Here is a 20678-nt window from a genome sequence, read left to right on the forward strand (position 1 = left end):
TGCAAACTGCTGTAATTACACGTTGCTGCCTTTACTGTGCATCACAGCTCTCTCTATTTTTAAAAAAAAATCTAATTCATTATCCAGTACACATTATTGTTTCTTCATTGTCATGTAGCCTAAGCAGACAGCAGCACCAGTAAACATTCACAAAGCAACACTGGGTAAACGCTGTCCTGATTCTCACTGCTGCTCTACAGGGTTCCCAGGACTTCTCCTATTCTGCACCCTGGTCATGGAATAACCTTCAACACACTGCAGCTTAATGACTTTGTTCTCATGAGAGAGTTCAAAGCTCAGATAAAAAGCTGTGCAACTAAAGAGCACAATTGATATTCTAAAGCTGGATTTTGTTTTGTGCATCTTTAATCCCTTGGTCGTTTTGATGTGGTTTACTTTCGTCCTTTGTCTGTTGTTATCATGCTGAATTGTTTAACTTTTTGTAACTTTATAATGGTGTGCCTTCTTGGCCAGGTCTCCCTTGACAAATAGATTTCAATTGCAAAGGATTATGAGTTAAGTAAACAGTAACTAAAAACAGTGATTGCATGTTATTTTTCAAGAATCAGACATGGATTTTGCATACAGATTACAACATTTCTGTATTTTTAAGAAAAGTTAGAAGCATATTGTTCTTGTCAGCAGTACTGTAATACAGTGCAGCAAATAAAAGTTACAGCAGATAATGGTGACCACTCAGTGTTTTAATAACAATAATTAGAGGGCACCCCTGTAGCTTAACAGGTTGAGTGACCCATAAACAAGAGCTACAGTCATGGGTTCAGGTCCAGCCCATGGCCATTTACTGCAAGTCTACCCCCCACTCTTCTCCCCATGTTTCTGGTCTCTCTCTCTCCACTGTGCACAAAAAAGGCCAATAACATAACTTTTAAAACAATAATTAGCAACTATCTCAGACAGATATGATCCTCTGTTTTGAGGACATGAACTAATCCTCAGTTTTGGCACCGAGGCTCAGCAGATGTTCAGACTCACACATTAAAAATAATGATGGATGAACTAACTGCAGCTCTTCTACTTTCAGTTCAGCTGTTTTCTGTGTTGGCAAATTGAATGAATAACTCTGCAGCTTTCATCTGATACTGATTAACAGCGTTCATCTGCTATCAGTGATCACAGTTCAGCTGTCATTTAAAGATTTATTCTTCACACCTTTGTCCTCTCAGTGTTTAAACTTTCACTTACTTCAGCCTCACTCAGCGCTTAAATTAACCCTGTAAAACCCACGGCTGCAGAAATACATCAGTTTTGATAGATAGATAATGTTTATTTTATTTGCTAATTTTTTTCTAGATTTGTGTCGTACATCATTTAGTAGTTTCACTTGAGGTGAGAGAATACAGGCTGAAACATGCTATTGTCACATATCGCTCAATTTCTAGATCTTTGCCTCCATAACAAACATCCAAAATCTATATGCACATTTAAGTTTTTTCTATTTTTAAAATGTGTGTGTATATTAATGAGATAATACTTAATTTGCATATATATATATATATATATATATATATATATGAAATAATCGTTTTAATGTTAGTAATCAACTGGGGACATTTCATGTTAATATAGTATATTAGTTAAAATTTCCACCCATGAACACAAAATGTACGGAATCGTACAACATATATCTTTAAAGGCTGTTTTTGTAACTGAGTTTTTTTCTCTTGCATTGAGGCAGAAATCTCCACCTCAGTAGGAATGTAACTCGCCTGTTTTATTCTTATCTATATTCTGAAGGCTTTTTACCTAGGGGTTTGTTCATACATCATTCATAACCCGACTGGCGTATTTTTCTCCCAAACATGGTGAAAATTGACTTCTTTCTTGGTTGCTGGCAGTATTTCTTGATTTATGAAGCGATAACAAGAGAAATCTCCTGAGTAAAAACCTCTGACTCTAATACGTCACCAAAACAGGAAGAATTTTGAAGCTGGCTTCATGCACAGTTCTGAATTCTGTTCTGGAGATAAATGCTAATCGGTGCATTATTACATTCATTTCTACATTTATGCATTAAATTTCAGAAAACTTGGAATAGAGAAAGGATTGACTGATTGTAAGTAACTTACTCTGGAAGTTTCACTGTGATATCTGTTAAAAATACAACTGGTTTCAATTTCACTGTTTTTCAATAAATAAACTGTATTTTGACCACCACTTCTGCTTCTTTCAGAATCATTTTAAAACCTGTTTCAGCATTTTTGGCCGAGTTCTTTCACATATTAACTAACATTCAGACTCATATTTTGACTACCGCTGCCAATTCTGTCAGTTGTTTTGCGTTTCATCAGTATTTAATTGCAAAATTCAATCTTAGGTTCCTTTAAAACCTAAGATTGAATTCCTTCCTTCCTTTAAAAAGGAAGTTGGACCACACTCCAAGCTAAAAAACTACTACAGCAATCTTTCCTCAAAATGCTCATTACTGAGACATCACACTGAAATACACTGAACAGATGACGGGGCAGATAGGGCCGAAAAGTCCCCCGGTTGGAGTTGAGAGATTAGCAGCTCTTCTTCCACTGTGAGCACTGAGGGATCTTGATTCTCGACTGATGACTGCACTGCCGAGCTTCGAGATAAGCCGCACGCCTGCCTGCTAAAGACCATCCATCAAAAATCCAATAACGGCAGTGACTCCTCTCACACCAGCTGTTTTCTATCCCGCATCACATCACCCTGCTGCCTAATGATCCTCACAGCCAGAAGCCTCTGACATGAATACTTATAAATGACTTCCTGAAAATTCATCTTTAACATGAAGAAAAGGGGAGACACATTCTTCAGTGATGGACTGTAAGAAGTTTGTTTTAATATCCTTCACAGATTTGAAAGTGTCCTCCATAAAGAGTAAAAATGTGCAAATTTATGCAGCTGCAGAGGGGCACAGTCATGGCGAGCAATTTTAACATTTAAAGTAATAGCTAGACTGAATTCATCTCAAAAAGAGCATTTCAGACATCCACTATGACATCCGCTTTAAGAGAAATGATGCCACCTTCACCATTTATGCGTGTGTGGGGCTTCTCATTACAGATATCTGCAATTGAATTATGACTACTATTAATTCCAGCTGCAGATATCAACAGTATAATTCTGACTGGTCTTCAATAAGGCAACCCATTTCAACTTTTGAAAGTAGTAGTTGATTATTCAAAATTAACATTTCTGACTAATATTCGTTCCAGTTTCAGATATCTACGGTTTAATTCTGATGCGTCATAACTGTGAGTAGCCATTTTAACATTTAAAAGTTGGGTTTTAATTAACATTACAGATATTTGCAATGTCATTTTTACGAGGCAAAACCGTAAGTCAAGATATTTGAATTACATTCTGACAAGATAAAATCCCCGTTTAAGATATCTACAAGGTCATTTTGACTACAACTTAATTTAAGATACCTTAAAAGTGTCAAGTGGGGCCTAGTTATTTGAGATCCCAGGAGCAACCACCACCTAAATAAAAGCTTTAAGCAAACCAATGAAAAGTTAAAATGAGAAACTATATAAGTTAACCACATGATTATGCTTATGCTTGATGCAAGAATGATTTTAATAGGCTGATATATATTCTGAAAATGATGATTGCTATAGAAGAGAATGATTTAAAATGAGTTATTTGATCATGCTAAGAAGAATGATTTAAAAAGTGATTCAGTGTAACTAAATGAGTTTTGAATGGAAGTAATCTGTGCTGTTCTGAGCTGTGTGTAGGGCAAAAAGCAGAAGTCACCATGACACTGCAGAAAGGAGGACATTGAGGAAGTTCTGTGGCCAAATATGGTCTTGGCAACATGTCTCAAGCAATGTGTGTGTGTGTGTTAACAACGGAAGGTGGATGCTGTGTATTTGCTGTAAAACCATGACTTCTGTATTACTGATGTATGTGATAAGTTGATTGCATGAGTTAGACGGTGTCAGGGGCGTACCTAGCCAGAGATGTGTGTATTAGAGGATGACACTATAAAAAGAGAGAGTCAAAGACACTGAATTCGGAGTTCTCCCCCGGAGGGGAGAGATGCTGCTCGCCGGAGCTGCCGGGGAGCATCGCCAGAGTTCTGAAGAATCTTCATCGGACCCTTTTGCCCAAGAGACGTGAAGACAACGCGGGACTTAGGCTTCAGAGTTCGCTGAGAACATCGTTGGAGGCAAAGTCTTTTTCTGACTTTGTTCAACAAGCGAGGACCACACTCTGCTGAAAGGAGAGTCCTGAGAGGTCTACAGTTGTCCAAAGAGATGAAGAGAGGCAAGCACCCATGGCATCCAGAGAGGCACAGGAGGCAGCAGCAGAGGGCTGCTCCACTCCAGGGGCTGGAGGACCCAGTGACCCACCGCAGCCTGATGAGACAGGGGCTTTCCACCACCACCATCCGACTGAGAAGTCAGCTGAGACGCCCGCACTTGTGTTCCAGCTGCTACTAAAGATAACTGCCAGACCAACGATTGACTATCGGGACCTCTCCACTCCCCCTGCCTAGGAAGAACACCCTCTGCCCACAAAGAAGACTTCGTACCGAGTCTGCTGGTCTACAGAGGAGTTCAACCAGATGCAGGTCAAGACTGGGTGAAACAGCGGTGGCCGCGCTGTCCGCTCTCTCTCCTAAATTTACTAATTAGAGAAGATTCTCAGGTACGCTCAGCTTAGTTTAGTTTAGTTTGAAATAATCTGAAATAATGAAATTGTTTAATCATGAATTAATGCTGTGCCCCTGCTAATAATTGCTTAATAAAACGCTATATTGCATTTAAAGAGAAGTCTTATGAGATTATTATGATTCACCTATTCTGCATAGTGGTAAAAAGTTAAGCTGATTGTGTGCATTAAATCTAATGGTTCTTAAAGGTTACTTTAATCCAACTAGTTATTTAAACATTACCCCTGGGGTTAGTTTTCCAAACCTCTAAAACGAACCTAGGAATATCAACAAGTGCCACAGTTTTAAGAGGAAAGCTGTCGTTAACAAACGTGGTCAATAAATCAATTCTACTACTTAGGAGGGCTGCTTAGTGAGAGAGTATTTATTGAAGTAAGAGGGGTAAGACGTTTGGAAGAAGACAGTTAGGACCTAGTCGAGTATTCCTCGACACCAGCTTAATTATTCTGCTGAAACCTGTTAGGTGGAATACTAATAGGCAGATAGAATCTAACCCTTTAAACGGAGAGCTGGTCCTGATTTAACCTGAGGCAAGGGTTAAAGAAGGCTATACTGACCGACAAAAGGATGATGTAGACGTTTTGATTGAAGAGACCTTAAACTAGAAATATGACAAGTGAGAATTACATACTATTAATATCTAGACTAGTCATTAGTCACTGAATTGTCTATAATGAGAAACTTAATACACATAAATGGTGAAAGTGGTGTCATTTGTTCTCACTTCTCAATTTTAAGATCCGTAAGTTGTCTTTTTAAACAACCTTATGGCAGAATCACATTGTAAATGTCTCCTAAAAATTCTGACTGGTCAAAATGTAACTACAGATATCTTAAATTAGAGTTTCTACTTGTTGAAATGATGTTGCAGATATAGTGGTATGTTAGAAGCTACAGGGAGTGGAAGGCTGCTTGACTTTATAAAACACGCACAACCATAATCACATGTGACAAGTTGTTTAACCACATGTCAAGAGTTCTTGCAAATTTTGAAACAATCTCTCTGTTGATGAGATTCTTCTACTTCAAGGCATTTTCCAACAGTCTTATCCACCCATTAGTTCTGCTAAAAGTGTTCAGATGCTTTGCTGAACCATCGTCCAATGAGAAGCCTCACATGAGCAGCGTCATGTACAACAACTGAATTGAATTGAATTGGATTCAACTGGGGCTAAACAGTGGCCTAGTGGTTAGCACTTTCACCTTGCAGCAAGAAGATCCCCGGTTCAAATCCCGGCCTGGGCCAGGGATCTTTCTGCATGGAGTTTGCATGTTCTCGCTGTGCATGCGTGGGTTTTCTCCGGGTACTCCGGCTTCCTCCCACAGTCCAAAAATATGCTGAGGTTAATTGATAACTCTAAACTGTCCGTAGGTGTGAATGTGAGTGCGATTGCTTCTATGTAGCCCTGCGACAGACTGGCGACCTGTCCAGGGTGTCCCCTGCCTTCGCCCGAGTCAGCTGAGGTGGGCTCCAGCGACCCTAGTGAGGATAAAGCGGTGTATCCTTCAAGAGTTCAGATTGTTACCGCGCTAACCTCTGTCTTGTATGAAGGTTTTCATACATTGAGACTTTTTCTCAATGGATGAATGGATTCAACAGACTTACACCTACGTTATTTTAAAACTGCTGCCAGCTTCTGGTACATCTATTTTTGTTTTGCTAACTCTGTCGATGTTTTTTATTTTTTATTTTGGTATGGCCCTTTGTTAGTTGTGTTTATTTTAAATGATCTGTCTGTATTTTGTAGCTACTGATGACTCATTTTAATCACCAAATGGCTTATAGCTATTGAAATCCAGTATCTCAAATTATTAGGATATTTGATTTTGAGTAAACTAGTATTCAAACAAAAAACCTTGAAATATTTCACTTCCTGTGTAATTAATATAGAAAACAATATATAGAAATTGTAAATTAAATTACAAAAAATAAGTTGTACATGATATTCTTTTTTTAGTTGCACCAGTACAATGATAATACATATAATTAAATGAAATTAATTCAATTCAGAAAATAGAAGTTAATTCTACTTCTGTTTAATTAAACAACAACATCACAGATATCTTTAATATTATTTCCAAAAAGTCAAAAAAACTGCTTAAAATCAACCCAGGTCGCCATACACGGCTGACATCCGCCTGCTATGTGCCACATGTCCTGGTTACCGTGGCAACAAGCTCACAGGGAGATTTTGGCAGCGCTCTAAACCTCCACTGAGCACAATAGTTCTTGCTCGGTCCGAAGAGGCATTACTCATATTAAGCAGAGTATGTTCACGCGCATACAGACACAGCATCGGCGCATAATCCGCTTTATCGTGACAAATAGCGGCTCCCAGTGCATCGTGGTCACACAAAAAACAAAGTGACGCTGAGCTCGACGCAGACTGATAGCAGAGAAACCAAATCATTGCAGCGACACATCGAGCTCGAGGTGATTAGAGTCAGTGTCACTGCTGGCTTAAGAGATCAGCGAGGCGGTGCAGATCCCGTGGTGGAAAACACTGTGAATGCAACAATAGTCCCAGCGGGTGTAAATGAAGGAACCAGGAGATGGAAAACAAGCAGCCGTGGAGAACTCTGGCCCCATCTCCTGGACAGTCCTATCAGGCAGCACATAATCAGAGTAATGATGACCAGTGGTTGTAGGAGAAAGTAGCTGTGCTTTACTGAAACTGGTACATACACAAAAACACACTGCAGAATAAGGCTGCAACTAACTAAAGCATTGACTGTTTTTTATGAACTGTTCGGTTGTCTGGACTAAAAAAAGTGTCAGTAAACTTGTGACACATGGTGATCAGCGTTACCCAAAGATATTTAGTCATAGAGGAGCAAATGAACAGAAAATATTTGCATTTAAGAATTTGGAATGAAATGTTTTTGATGATGACGTTTTTCTTCTTAACCCTGTAAAAATCAGTGTTGCAGAAATACAAGATCAGGTTTTTTCTATTATTGTTTGCTCATCTTTTGCAAATTTTCTTGTATTTGGGTTCATATATACATATGATTTTTGCTATTTTTTTCCCATATTTGGGTCTTACAGGGTTAAAAAGTTGCTGATACTGATTATTCGATTATTAGAAAAGTTGGTGATTAATGAAATAGTTCACGAATAAAATGATTTATTGTATAGCTCTACTGCAAATACAGTCATGTTGAGAAAGAAGCATTTTAAGCAGAAGCAGTTTTAAAGCCAGCTGGCAAACTCAGTAACAGATTCTATTAATGACTTCAGTTCATCTCTTTTTCAATCATTTTACGCCCAGATATAAAAAGAACAATTACCATAGCACTTCTCAGATAAGTATCTTATCTCTACTTTGACTGGTTTCTTGAAGAAATTAAACTTTAATACATCGAGTGATGAAAAGTACTTGTTCTCAAGTACACAGATGTAGACTTCAGTGTGGATTCAGGAGGTACGTCTCCCTCAACATTTAGAACACATGCCTTTGTCCTTTTACATGAATGAAGACATTTCCACCACAAATTGAAAGAGAAAAGGCATACATTAGTGTATTAAAACTAATTTAATTTGTTTAATGCTCAATATATCCTGCTAAAGAACATCTTGGGTATATTTTGATGTGAATACTATTATACTTCCACTTAAGTATAAATTTAAATGCATGACTTTTAGTCCACTGTGGTGTTGGTACAGGATTCTTCCACCTCTTATCTGTGTTTTCATTTAGCGTTTTTGTCTGTCCATTAAATTATGATTTACAATTTATCACAAATATGTTATTTAAATGTAGATATAACAAAACAAATGGCATTGAATGCATTCAAATAAAAAATGTTGATTGTGGTTAAACTACTAAGCTAGTTGCTCAGTTATTTTTCTTCCTTCACTGTATTTAGTCTCTCATTCATTTAAGACAACAACAGCTAACCTGCTGAAAAAAAAAAAAATTATTTTTAAATTTTATTGACGCTTAGCTTTCTCACCAGCAGCCAGGTGTCACTTCTCTTTCTATGACGTCTTTCTATAATTTCTGTAGAAGGTTAATTGTGGTTATTTCACTTGCTTGCTGTCATTTCTATCATTTCAGCTGCAGTAGTTTGCAGGCTGTGCATGAACTGTGGTCACCAAACCACAGTAGCTGTACCACTCTTTATCCTGCACACTGAATTGCATTTTTGAAATGAGAAACACCTGCTAAGAGCCAAAATGCTGACTATAATAATGCTGTCATCTCTACCATAAATAGTAATAACAGTGAAAGAGCTATGGAGTACAAGTATCTTGGAATTTAAATCAATAAGAAGGTCACTTTTGATTATAATGAGTAAATTCATGGGTAAATTAAATTTTCAAAAAGGCCTCTTTTAGCAGAATAAATCATGTTTTTTTTGTCTTCATAGCAGCTGACTCAGGCAACTTTTCTATCAGTACTAGTATTACTGTGACACTTTTTACAGTCATGCTTCAGCTCTTCGGTATTATTTATCACTCTGCATGAAGATTAATAACTGCTGATAGTTAAAACACTCATCACTGTGAGCTGTACGCTGAGGTTGGACTTATAGACAATAAATTTATTTATTTATGAGGCCATTACTGTTGCCTTCTTAATTTGATCCCCTTCTGAATACAGTCAAATGATTAGATCTTGTTTCAGATATCGGCTGTTTTTCCACTCACTGTGTGCCTGCAACCTGGAATAACCTGCAGATCAGTCTTGCCTCATGTCTCTTCTTTTTGCAAATTAGGTCTTTAATTTTGTCTTATCTCACTTCCAGCTGTTCTTGTTTGAGTTGAGTCACTTTGTCTCAAATCTTACTTGTCCTATTTAATATCTTAGTAATTTAGCTGGGCTTTTTTTGCGTCAACTTCTATCAGAAGTTCTATTCATATGCCTACATTTTCTGTTAATTTAATCTTTACTTGCCAATATTTTGAATTACGCCTCTAGCTTATAATGCATCTACAAATACACACAAAAGTTTGGGGTCACTTAGAAATGTCCTTATTTTTGAAAGAAAAGCTTTTTTCCAATGAAGACAACTTTAAATGAATCAGAAATGCAGTCTAGACATTGTTCATGTGGTAAATGACTATTCTAGCTGGAAACGGCAGATTTTTAATGAAATATCTACGTAGGGGTACAGAGGAACATTTCCAGCAACCATCACTCCTGTGTTCTAATGCTACACTGTGTTAGCTAATGGTGATGAAAGGATAACTGATGATTAGAAAACCCTTGTGCGATTATGTTAGCATATGAATAAAAGTGTGAGCTTTCATGGAAAACACGAAATTGCCTGGATGACCCCAAACTTTTAAACGGTAGTGAAAAATGTTGAAAAAAAAAATTTGCTCGAACTAACAATAATTTCTTGGTTGCTCCATAAACTGTCAATGTTGAGCCTCTTTTCCGACTATTTCCTTAAAATTTGGGAAAAGATCTGCGTATGGATTTAGATGGAACTGCAACAAGATCTAATTCTCACGTACAAGCAAATTCAAACATTCATTTATCTCTAAACCCCAGTAAAGATGAATTAGATCTCAAAAGACAATAATCCCAAACATTTCCTTCCTTTTTCGGGCAGTCACAATCAGGTAGTCGTAGTAAGTACAGTTTAGAAAGCTGTTCATGCTGTGTATATTCAAGGTTTGTCTTTGTCAGAGTTTTGATTTATCTCTGATCTTTCTCTAGAAATGGTAAATGTAGAATACTCCGTGGATATCAACTCTAATACTATTTAATTTTTTTGTTGTGCAAAAGGAAGATTTTTTTCTAAGTTAGAAAGCATTTAGTTACCTGATGTGTAGCCAGGACAGCATGGGCGTGGTTCCCCCACCGAACACCCAGACAGTGAAGAAGACGATGAGCAGCGTGGTGGTGAACATCATCTGGCGGGCGTAGGTAGCCGTGTCTCGGATGGCCAAAGCAAACGCCATCGCCCCACGCAGACCTGCAGAAGGTGAAAATCAAAAATCATCACACTGAGACCCATTTAATGGAGAGAATGAAGCAAAACAAGGTTGTTTTATTCATACCAGCAAACATCATCATGTGCTGGAAGTTTCCCTTGATTTTGTGCCTTCGACCGAGGTTGAGAAGGAAGGACAGCGGGTAGATGTTGAGAGCTCTTCCAATGAATATGGCCATCTGATGGGCGGGTTAAGAAGTTTTCAAGCAAGCAGTTTAAAGCTGCAGAAATTCAGAGAGCAATTTACAAAGCATACTGCTGCTACATAAGTAAAAAATGGATCAGTTTATTGTTGTAACAAGATTCTTTTCATGTTCTGACAGATGCAAACTGATCATGTTAAAACAAGAAACTTATCCTATGATAACAGCGTAGCATCTTTCTTTTTATTTGGTGAAATTTTTCACTTAAGTTAATAACTAATATTGTTATAACATGAAGTATATACGATCTATTTTGTGCTTTTGTTGAAACATGATGAGATTCTGCTGTTATTTACTGTGATGGATGATATTGTGATGCATGTGCAAACACAAAGACAGATTTGAAGATGCATGAGGCTGGACAGGGTGAAGAATGAGTCTGACCCTGCAGAGGTAGCATCATTCCTCATGGAAACTTGACTTATCATAATATCATCCATCATCAATGACAGCGGATTCTCACCATGTCTCAAGTTTAAGATAAACAGAAAGAAAAGTCTCTTGTTATGATGTAATAAGTTTGTGCATCGCATTAAAATGAAAAGCATGTTAAAACACGAAACTGATGTGTTTCTCTTTTTCTGGTGTGGGTGCACTGCAGTTTTGCAGGATTTCCTGATCTAAGCCACAGATTAAAGATCCAAAACTTCTTTCCTAAAATGACCTGTTTGTAGGTGAATGACACTAAAATTCTGCAGTGGGATCCACTTTGGCTCGTCTACAAGGACATCCTAGCCGTCTCCAAGTCATCAACTATGGATCACATGTGCAGCTATGGAAAAAGTCTGTGAAAGAGATATTCCAGATTGGAAACAGCCTGTTGGGCACTGAAAGGATACGAAGGCTCCAAGAATGAAGATGGGACTGAAGATGTGATTCTGGAAGGTGAACAGAGCCAAACCCATGTAGGAGAAGATGAAGTTCTCAGCCAGGAAGTGAAGGGCCTCAAAGAGCTGCAAACAAAACATCATAATCAGCATGACTTCAATACAATTTCAATAAATAGTTACAGGATTAAAGAACATCCACAAGATGAGCTCTAAAGGTTCTGGATGTCACTAGAATAGGAGTATCTCAGACTTAAAAAAAAAGAAAAAAAAAAAAGAAAACATGCATGTTGCTTAAACCTTCCCCTTCTCTTCATATTCATTCACAACCAGGGAGGCTGTGCACACAAGCCTTAGCAAAAAATTATCCAGTTACAAGGCGAAGTTATCACCATAAAATACACTGAACTGCTCTCATCTTGTGTATGTTCCACTCCGTGTTTGTCTGTTTCCACAGTTGGATCGGAGTAGATTTATGTTGGGACACAGATGCAAAGACCAAGCAAAACAAACATGAGTACAGAAGGCACAGCAGTTCAGAAAATTAAGAACAGCGGCAGTAACTCTCACTGAGCTGAAATGAAATGACAGCACATAAATAAAATAGTTTGGTTTTAAATTCCTTGTTTTTTGGGGGACAGGTTAAACACTGGACTGCACTTCTGCTTTTCCAGTGCAGCATGGGAGTTCACTTTTAATATGTTTATGAACACAGTTTGCCAACAGTTTCAAAGGGAGGGATTCACATGCACTGACACACATGTCCAGCTGGATTGGTCACGAAAATATAAAACCAAAGACTGTATATAGACAATGAACATAGTGACAGTTGATGGGGATATTTTATATACCTGGATTCTACCCTTGAATATGGGTTGTCCATAAATTTATGCTAAAATTACATCATTGCATTCTGATTCAGTAAGGACCCATTACTCAAGTTAACATAAACTCCTTTCCTATTGGCTCCCTGTAAAAAGGTTATAAGTTTAAACCTTATGGCATAGTTGTCCATACCATGTAAGAAAGACTGACTCCATCTTTCCTAAACCAAAAACCTTTTAGGGGTGTAAACATGTGTTCTCTGGAAGGCCTCTAACCTTTTTGACCCTTTAGTAACTCTTTCATAATGAAACTATGCTACATAAACTCCACTAACATTGAATAGTTTCACAACAACAACACTACATTTACAAAAATGATAACCTAAGAGCTGATGGTTGACTTTACTTTCATATAGTGATGCCACACATTGGCTTGCGGACTGCTTTTGAAGCCTTGAGTTTGGAATTTAGTTTTCGGCATGCTGGTGATTTGAAACCGGATGTAATGATCAAGCAGTAGATCTGACTAGAGAGTCTAGAGACACTGTGCACAGCAATACAGGAGCAAACTGTCAATCACAAGGTTGCCCCGACATCAAATATAACCGGCTTTATCACCTACTTTGTTTTAAATGAGACAACAGTTTACTAAATCAACACCATGTTATATTTAAAGAGCATAGAAGCTAGGGACTGAGACCATAAACTCATTAGGAAAATTTTTACTGAGGTAATAAATCAAGTAAGTAGGGTAATTTCCTCATAGACTTAAAAACAATCTCATTTCTTTCTGCAACCTATCGCCCCCTGCTGGCTTTTAGAAAGACTGCAAGTTTGAAGCACCTTTATGTTGGCATCACTTTTTAAACTCCAAAGTTAAGTCTGTTTATTCACAGTTTATGCTTAGAACACTCCACTTTACTATTTTTGCTCCATTATTCCTTTACAGAGCAGATAGTTGTTGGCTGCTGTATTAATGTTATATCTTGCATATCGGAGCATTAAAGAGTTAACAGAGTCCTGGTTCTCTGAGCCAATTGCCTCATTTATTTGGTCTGAATCCAGAAAACAGTTGGAAGCTGTTGTTTCTTTTCTCTTCCAGACTGAGCTGCAGACTTGCTGACTGCCATGATGATTACAGAGGCTACATCTACACTGCTCTGAGGTAAAGGACAAGGGCAAACACACCAACAAGGAGACATGTAAAACTAGAGTGTCGAGAAGAAGAACTGTCCCCGCTTGTGTTTTAATCTAAGTGACGTGCATTAACCTTTCTACTCCGCTATGTGTTGGAATCATTCCTTGAAACCTAATAACAGTAGCCAGTGTCCTGATCCAAAATGTGTCACGCTGCATGTTGTCTACGTGTTAATCTGCACCCTGTCCTCAAGACTGAACCCCCTCTGGGAAATTGAACAGTCACGTCAGGAGGGATGTCCTCAGACAGCCCCGATTAAGGTCACAGCAGGCTGATCGTCGCGCCATCTGGCACCAGCACCCAGCTCACACCATCAGGGGGCTCAGAACGATCCAAAAATAAAAAGGGGCTGCATGAGACAGAAGCAATTGGAAGCTACCTGCTTGGTGCGTTTGGTGGACTCTTCAGAGAGGTTGTTGTAGGTGTAGTGAGCCTGGGTGATGCCACAAAACAGCACAGCTACGACGCCTGGATGACAACACACAAAAACATGTACACATTAATGGGTTTAAGGCAGTGACTTCAGCAGACAACTGCTTTGCGCAGACAGGCTGTGTCATTTCAATTCACAAGAAACATCCAAACTAAACTAATTGTCAGTCCTCTTATTGCTTCACTACAGCGCAATTTAATATCTGCTAATTTCATCTGCTGCATAATCTGCATTTAAGTCCCTGTCATATTTAGTTTGTATTATAGACAGATTTAACGCTGCTGATGGTGCAGCAGTACTTAGTTTAAACTGCTCATAAATATGGGTTTCTTGCACAATCAACATTATGTGAGCTTGAATTAAAAGATGCAACAATGTAAAATGGTAAAATGACTAAAGTTCAAGTATTTTTAGTTGCTGCAATAAAAATTCTGATATGAAATGTACAGAAAGCCATTTGGAAAGATTTAATCATTCTAAAAATCATTCGAGATGACAAAATCACCCCAATGTCAAAAGTTTTTGAAGAATAATTTTTGACTGTAAAGATTTTTTGAGTGTGAACTGTTTAGAAACTTTCCTAAATGGTTCTGGCTAAAGGATCCAAAGCAGTTTGTTTTGCTTTAGGTGACATTCAGATTTGTCTCCCATCATCCAGAGCGCATCGGTGGCGATTTAAACTGTCAAACAAATTAGTTGTGTTGCCTTTTGTAGTAGCAACAATTGCATGATAGTGCTGACAGAGTAGTTGTCTTTGGTCAATGTCAGCTTTTCTGAAGCCAAAATATAATATAATTTTTTGCAACCAAGCCTTTCTTTTAGTGTTCATCTCATTTTGTTCAGCACATATGAAGTCTACCATGTCAACAAACTCCATGTCTTAAAGGTGCGTCCAAGAACCTTACAGCCATGGCCATAAGTTTGGACACAGCATGACTTACTATGTCTGTTTTGATGTCTATGACAGAACATAACTAATATTTTTTTGACAGCACCAGTTTAATTAGTCAACAAATCAACAAGGGATATAATATTATCAATAAATTCCAACAATTGGAACAACTTTGTTCCCAAAACATAATATTAGAAGAAAATAACAAAAAAAAATGCAGTACTTTCACAACCGAATTTGGTAAGAATAACAAAATGACACCAAACTCTTTTGATGTTTTTTTTAAATATGAAACTTAATATAGTTCTCAGGAGTTGTGTACTGTATTGTAAGTGACAATTTTGTGGTATTTCTAAGATTCACAAGCGTCATGGTACTTGTGTCCAAACTTATGGCCATGGCTGTATAATTAGAATAAATGATGTTCTATCAGAGAAAGTATTCTGATAGATTAGCTATGTGGAAAATGAGAAACATGCAAGTTCTCTTTTTGCATTGAGCAGAAACAAATGCTGTTGTATGATGTGTTTCAGCTAATATGGCAGAAAGTGGAATGTGCCTATCAAGCACCTCCACACCGCATCCATCCATCCATCCATCCATCCATCCCAATGACAAATGTAAGAGTTAGTGTTTTTAAAGCTTGACCATACTTTTTTTTGTCCTCAAGTGCTGAAGCTATAGCATTCTACCACAGAAAGACAAATGTATCCTGTGACTAATTTTGGCGTAAAAACCTAAAACAAACTCAAAAGATGGCAAACTGTGGAAAAAAGAGCAGGAAAGCTGAATATAAGTTTGTGCTGTGTGACAAAAAAAAAATCACTTTTTTCCATATTTTTATAACCTGTTGACAGGAAATCTTTTTTTTTTTTAGGCTCCACAATGCCTTCCTATGTGTGACGTGGCCTTACATTTCTGTTACACTGCATTTTACATAGCTTATAGCATAGATTTACAAGTCTGACAGACACTAAACATGAAGGCTTCTCTCAGTATCCTTATAACACATACTTAATGCCTCCTTCCCACATTTCCTCCCCACTGTAAATCTGACATATCTCACCTGTGAACCCGCAGGCCTCAGCCAGCAGGAAAGTACTCCAGGACATGAGGAAGAAGAGGGCCGTCTCCAGCAGCGGGAAGCAGTGCAGTTTGGTGAACTTGGTGACGTGAGAGTTCAGTTAAAGAACTATAAACACTGCTGCAGTAAACAAATCGGTGTGGGAATCAAAGTGTAATTTCATTTCAAATGACGCACACAGAGAAGGATATGAGAGCGGTGACGACTCCCGTGGCTGCACCCATCAGAAAGGAGCCGCTGAAGATACCCAGAAAAACGCCCACCGACTTGAAAAAGGCTGAAGCGTCAAACATGTGAGTGTTTGCACCACTGGGCTGGTAGGCCACGATAGACCTGAAACACACACAAAAAAAGAGCATGGTTTGGCAGATATTCTTTCCTGAATATGTCATGAGGTTTAACGTATTTTCTACTTTTTTGTAAAATAAATGTGCAGTATTTCTTGATATGTTCTGTATGTGAACCGCACTGTTTGCCACGAAATATCTCTAGTAGGATGTGATTTGTAATCTCCCAGCAGAGGGAGGCAGAGCGCCGTCTGTCTGTCCGTCTGTCTGTCCTGAGGAGCAGCGATGCAAAGCTGTGCTGCTGTTTCACATGTCAGCGCTGAATTTTAACAAGAGCTCGAAAAAAAAGGGACTCACAAAGCACACAGGTAGAAAAACGATTGTGTGCAGCAGGAACGAGCATGTGGTATTCATAGCCTTTACTTAAATAAAAGTAATAATAAAACACTCTGTTACAACTGTGCTGCATTCAAAATATATCAGTGATAAATGTATGTAAATGTAATCAGGAAATGTACTTAAAGTTATACAAGTAAAGGTTGAAAACGCAGAAAAATGACTCCTGGTACTGGTGTACTTTAGCACATATATTATTTGATTAGCATCACTCATGTATTAACGTGCAAGCATTTTAATTAGTTGAGATGCAGCTAATTTTCAAAAAGACGGCAACTAATTACTATTTCAATTCTGGATTTTTCTGGTGATCACTTTCATAATTAATTGTGTCATGCATACATATTTAGAAACTGGTGACAAATGAACCAACCAATCATCCAACCAATAGTCCAAACAGCCAAATAACTGATTAAAAGGAAAATCAGCAAATCCTCACATTTCAAATACAATAGGTAATGTTAAATTGTTTTTCAGTGGTGTAAAGTAACTAAAAGCATTTACTCGGGTAATTCATTTAAGTATATCTTTGAGATATTTCACAGGAGTATTTCCATTTTCTGCTACCTCATACTTCCACTGTATTACAAAAACAAAAAAATTGCACATTCTACTCCATTATATTTATTTGACAGCTTAAGCTATTCTCAGGATAAACACTTGGCATAAAACAAATGTGTAAAACGCAACACAGTTTCCAACCTTTAATGGATTCTCACAAAAAGCAACATAGAAAATGTCCATCAATTCTCGACAGGTCCACCAAAATGATTGCTCCCTCTGAACTTCTCACGTAGTTTTATGTCAATAACTGCTCCAATGATTGAACGTCTCAGCAAAAATCAAAGATCAGAGAAAAGCTGAAAACATCTGTGGATCAGAAGTTTGTTTTCCTTTTGTCTGTGACATTGATCATATGATGAGCGCTCACATTTATCCACAAAAAAAAGATAAAAGATTTAGAGTAGATAACACGCTGCCGACACATTGATGCTTCATTATTAATCATCTACATTCTGCTTCTAACATTTATGGAGTTTTACTAAAGCAGGGTTTTTCATGCTGAACTGTTCATTGTAATGGAGAGCTTGTTCATTGCTGTATTAGTACTTTTAGTCAAGTTAAAGGCCTGAAGGTTCTGCTTTAACCACTATAAAATGCTTATTGTATGAAATGTTACTAAACAATGAAGGTAGGAATATCTGTGCATCTCTAAATATATTGTTATAATTCTTATTTAGTCACCTTTGTCTTTATATGGTCGACCCCTGTGTTGGTACTTTTTCTTGAAGGATCTGAATACTTCTTCCATCACTGCTATTCACTCTAAGCTCTACTTGTCTGTAGCAATAGGGAAGTTAAAATACTAACATAACATGTGCTTTACATCCAAAAATCTTAATTTTAAAAGTTACTAGTAGTCAAAGTTGTCAAATAGATGCAGTGGAGAAAAAAGTTTCATATTTAAATCTGTATTATAGAATAGAGTCTGACACAACCAGACTGATCTCTACACGGCTTTGTCAGCTCTGAAGAATGGTCTGACTGCATCTAACCATCATTCTGCTATCTGGGGGAAATTTTTAAAGTGTGTGTATTTACTTAAACCAAACAGCATCATTGTGAGCTGCAAAATAGTGACAAGAGAAATTTTCTGGTGGAACTTTTGCACACAGGGAGGGAAACATTGTCATTAAAATTCACAGAAAAAGACAAGCAGGTCAAAATTTCCAACATGTAGGTTGTCGCTTTTGTAGGTTATTGCCGTTGTTAAACATAGTGAAAGGGAATTTTAAAAATGGTAACACACGTTAGCTGTAGCGGATTAGAAAGTCGTGTGAAATGCAGGATGGAAATGGCAGATTTGTACCAAAGTCTACATACGGACAGCAAGAATAAGTTGAGCGTAAAATAGCATGAAATAAAGATGTTAAAAATACTTGAGCAAATCTACTTAGTTACATTCGACTGCTGGATAAAGCAGACATTTGACTCACGAGGAGAGCACGATGGCCACTGCATCATTCATCACACTTTCTCCAAACAGCAGAGCGTAGAGATCCCCGTCTGCGTGGAGCTCATTAAAGATGGCCAACACCGTCACTGCACACGGAGATGAAGGACAAGTTCAATCAACATGCAATCTCACAAAGACAGCAAGAAACGGCTTCCCGTTTTCTCATCCGCTTGTTTGCATGCGTGTCTCATACCTGGATCTGTGGCAGAAATGATGGCACCAAAGAAAAGGCAGTCGGTGTAGTAGAACTTGTCCGTCAGCTGTCCGACCGCTTGCATCAGCTTGACCACACCGTACATCAGGTTTCTGCAGGGAGACGTCCAGCGGAGAGAAGCAGAATATACAGCATGTTTGGATTAAATGGCAGACAACTGTGGGGCTTGATTTGATAAACAGAAAGGGGACGCTCACCCAATAACAAAACAAGAGATGGCAGTACCAAGAAACGCATAGGTTATGATGGAGCCCAGATTCCTGAAGAAGTGTCTCTGGAAAAGTGAAAAAAAAAGAAGACATTGGAAGGGAACAAACAGCTTAATGTGCAGGTTTCACAAGAATATCACTTTCAGGAACTAATTTCTCACAGCAATAAATGAAAATGTCTTTCAACATGAGAGCCTGAAGCCTTCGGGTCTGGAACGGCCAGCGGGTGGGAGAGTAACTCCCTGTCAAACACGACTAGAAACACAAACACACATCCAGCTGTTTGACTGGTTTTGGAGCAAACAAGCAGCAAAAAAAAAACCCACAAAAGCTTCTCTAGATCGTTTCCAAATGGAGCAACCCACAGCTCCCTGTGCAGAGTCAGAAACGAAAACTGTTGAATCAGACTTCTGAAAAGGAAATGTGCCTTTTCCTCAGTGACTGTCACACAGTAACAAAGACCATGTTTGCTTTTTTTGTTTTTTGTTCAGGATATACTTGTCAGATCTTCTGTAGCAGCTCAACTAGATGGCATGTGGTTAATTAGACCAACATCTGCACATCAGTTACACTCCTGGGAGCGTTGAGATGATCAAAAACAGACGATTAACAGAAAGTGCGGTCGAAGAAGCATGCAAACACCTGGCTGCATAGTTTTTCTCTAAAGCTCCTGAACTCTCATTGCGACAGGGAACCTTGGAAAAAAAAAAATCACGCAACTTTTAGGTTGACGTGACCTCGTTCTTCCTATTTCCTGAGCTCTGTTTAACTCAGCAAATTCCATCCTGAATTACACTTTCACAAGAAAAACACAAAAACCTGCAGACACATTCTTTTGTAGTAGCTCTAAACTATCCTGCTGTGATTATTTGAAACAACACTTTTCCAACATACAAACCGATGCCTGGCACATGCTAAATTTAATTTTGATGGGTGTATTTATCTGTTTGGAGTATATTAGTGCTGAAAACATGGATCAATAATGTCAAATATTTGTTTGTTTCAACTTCTAAAATGTGAGGATTTTCTGATTTCCTGTTTGTGAATGTAAACTGAACATCACTGAGTTTAGGAGTGCATCGGCAGGACAAAAGAGTCACCTTCATTAAAGTCACACCAGTGAACTTTCTAACAATGCTACTGGTTTGTCTGTGCAACAAAGTCCTGGCAAGAAAAAAAATATTTAGAATTCACATCAAATTTAATCAACTGCCTGGTTTGAACTCTTTGGTGAGTAAAATGATGACAATTTGCTCCAGTGCAGAAAGAACAAGCATATTCTGAAAATGTTTACATTTATTGAGCTATCTTTTCACAAAACATTATGAACAGCAATATTTCTGTTACTTTTTGCTTTTTGATCATCTTGGTAGGCACTTGTGAAAACCTACTTGGCAATAAAATATATATATTCTGATTCAACCTGAAAAATTAAGTGAAATTTCAACAATATCAAGTTTCAGATTA

At 38.0% G+C, this 20678-nt stretch overlaps 1 protein-coding gene across 2 annotated transcripts in view; it reads right to left on the bottom strand.

The window, feature by feature from the left end:
* The window catches only part of slc9a7 (solute carrier family 9 member 7), a 49336-nt gene that overhangs the window by 19406 nt on the left and 9252 nt on the right, over positions 1-20678 (bottom strand). For both annotated transcript variants that reach the window (XM_022216049.2, XM_022216050.2), the window contains exons 4-12: positions 19200-19276; positions 18982-19094; positions 18769-18874; positions 16280-16421; positions 16071-16176; positions 14059-14147; positions 11670-11783; positions 10695-10806; positions 10456-10609 (exon numbers count right to left, since the gene is read on the bottom strand). In XM_022216049.2, the coding sequence (XP_022071741.1) occupies positions 10456-10609; positions 10695-10806; positions 11670-11783; positions 14059-14147; positions 16071-16176; positions 16280-16421; positions 18769-18874; positions 18982-19094; positions 19200-19276 (1013 nt within the window). The remainder of the gene's footprint in view (positions 1-10455; positions 10610-10694; positions 10807-11669; positions 11784-14058; positions 14148-16070; positions 16177-16279; positions 16422-18768; positions 18875-18981; positions 19095-19199; positions 19277-20678) is intronic.

The sequence above is a fragment of the Acanthochromis polyacanthus genome, chromosome 4, assembly GCF_021347895.1.
Source record: "Acanthochromis polyacanthus isolate Apoly-LR-REF ecotype Palm Island chromosome 4, KAUST_Apoly_ChrSc, whole genome shotgun sequence".
NCBI classification, from domain to species: Eukaryota; Metazoa; Chordata; class Actinopteri; family Pomacentridae; genus Acanthochromis; species Acanthochromis polyacanthus.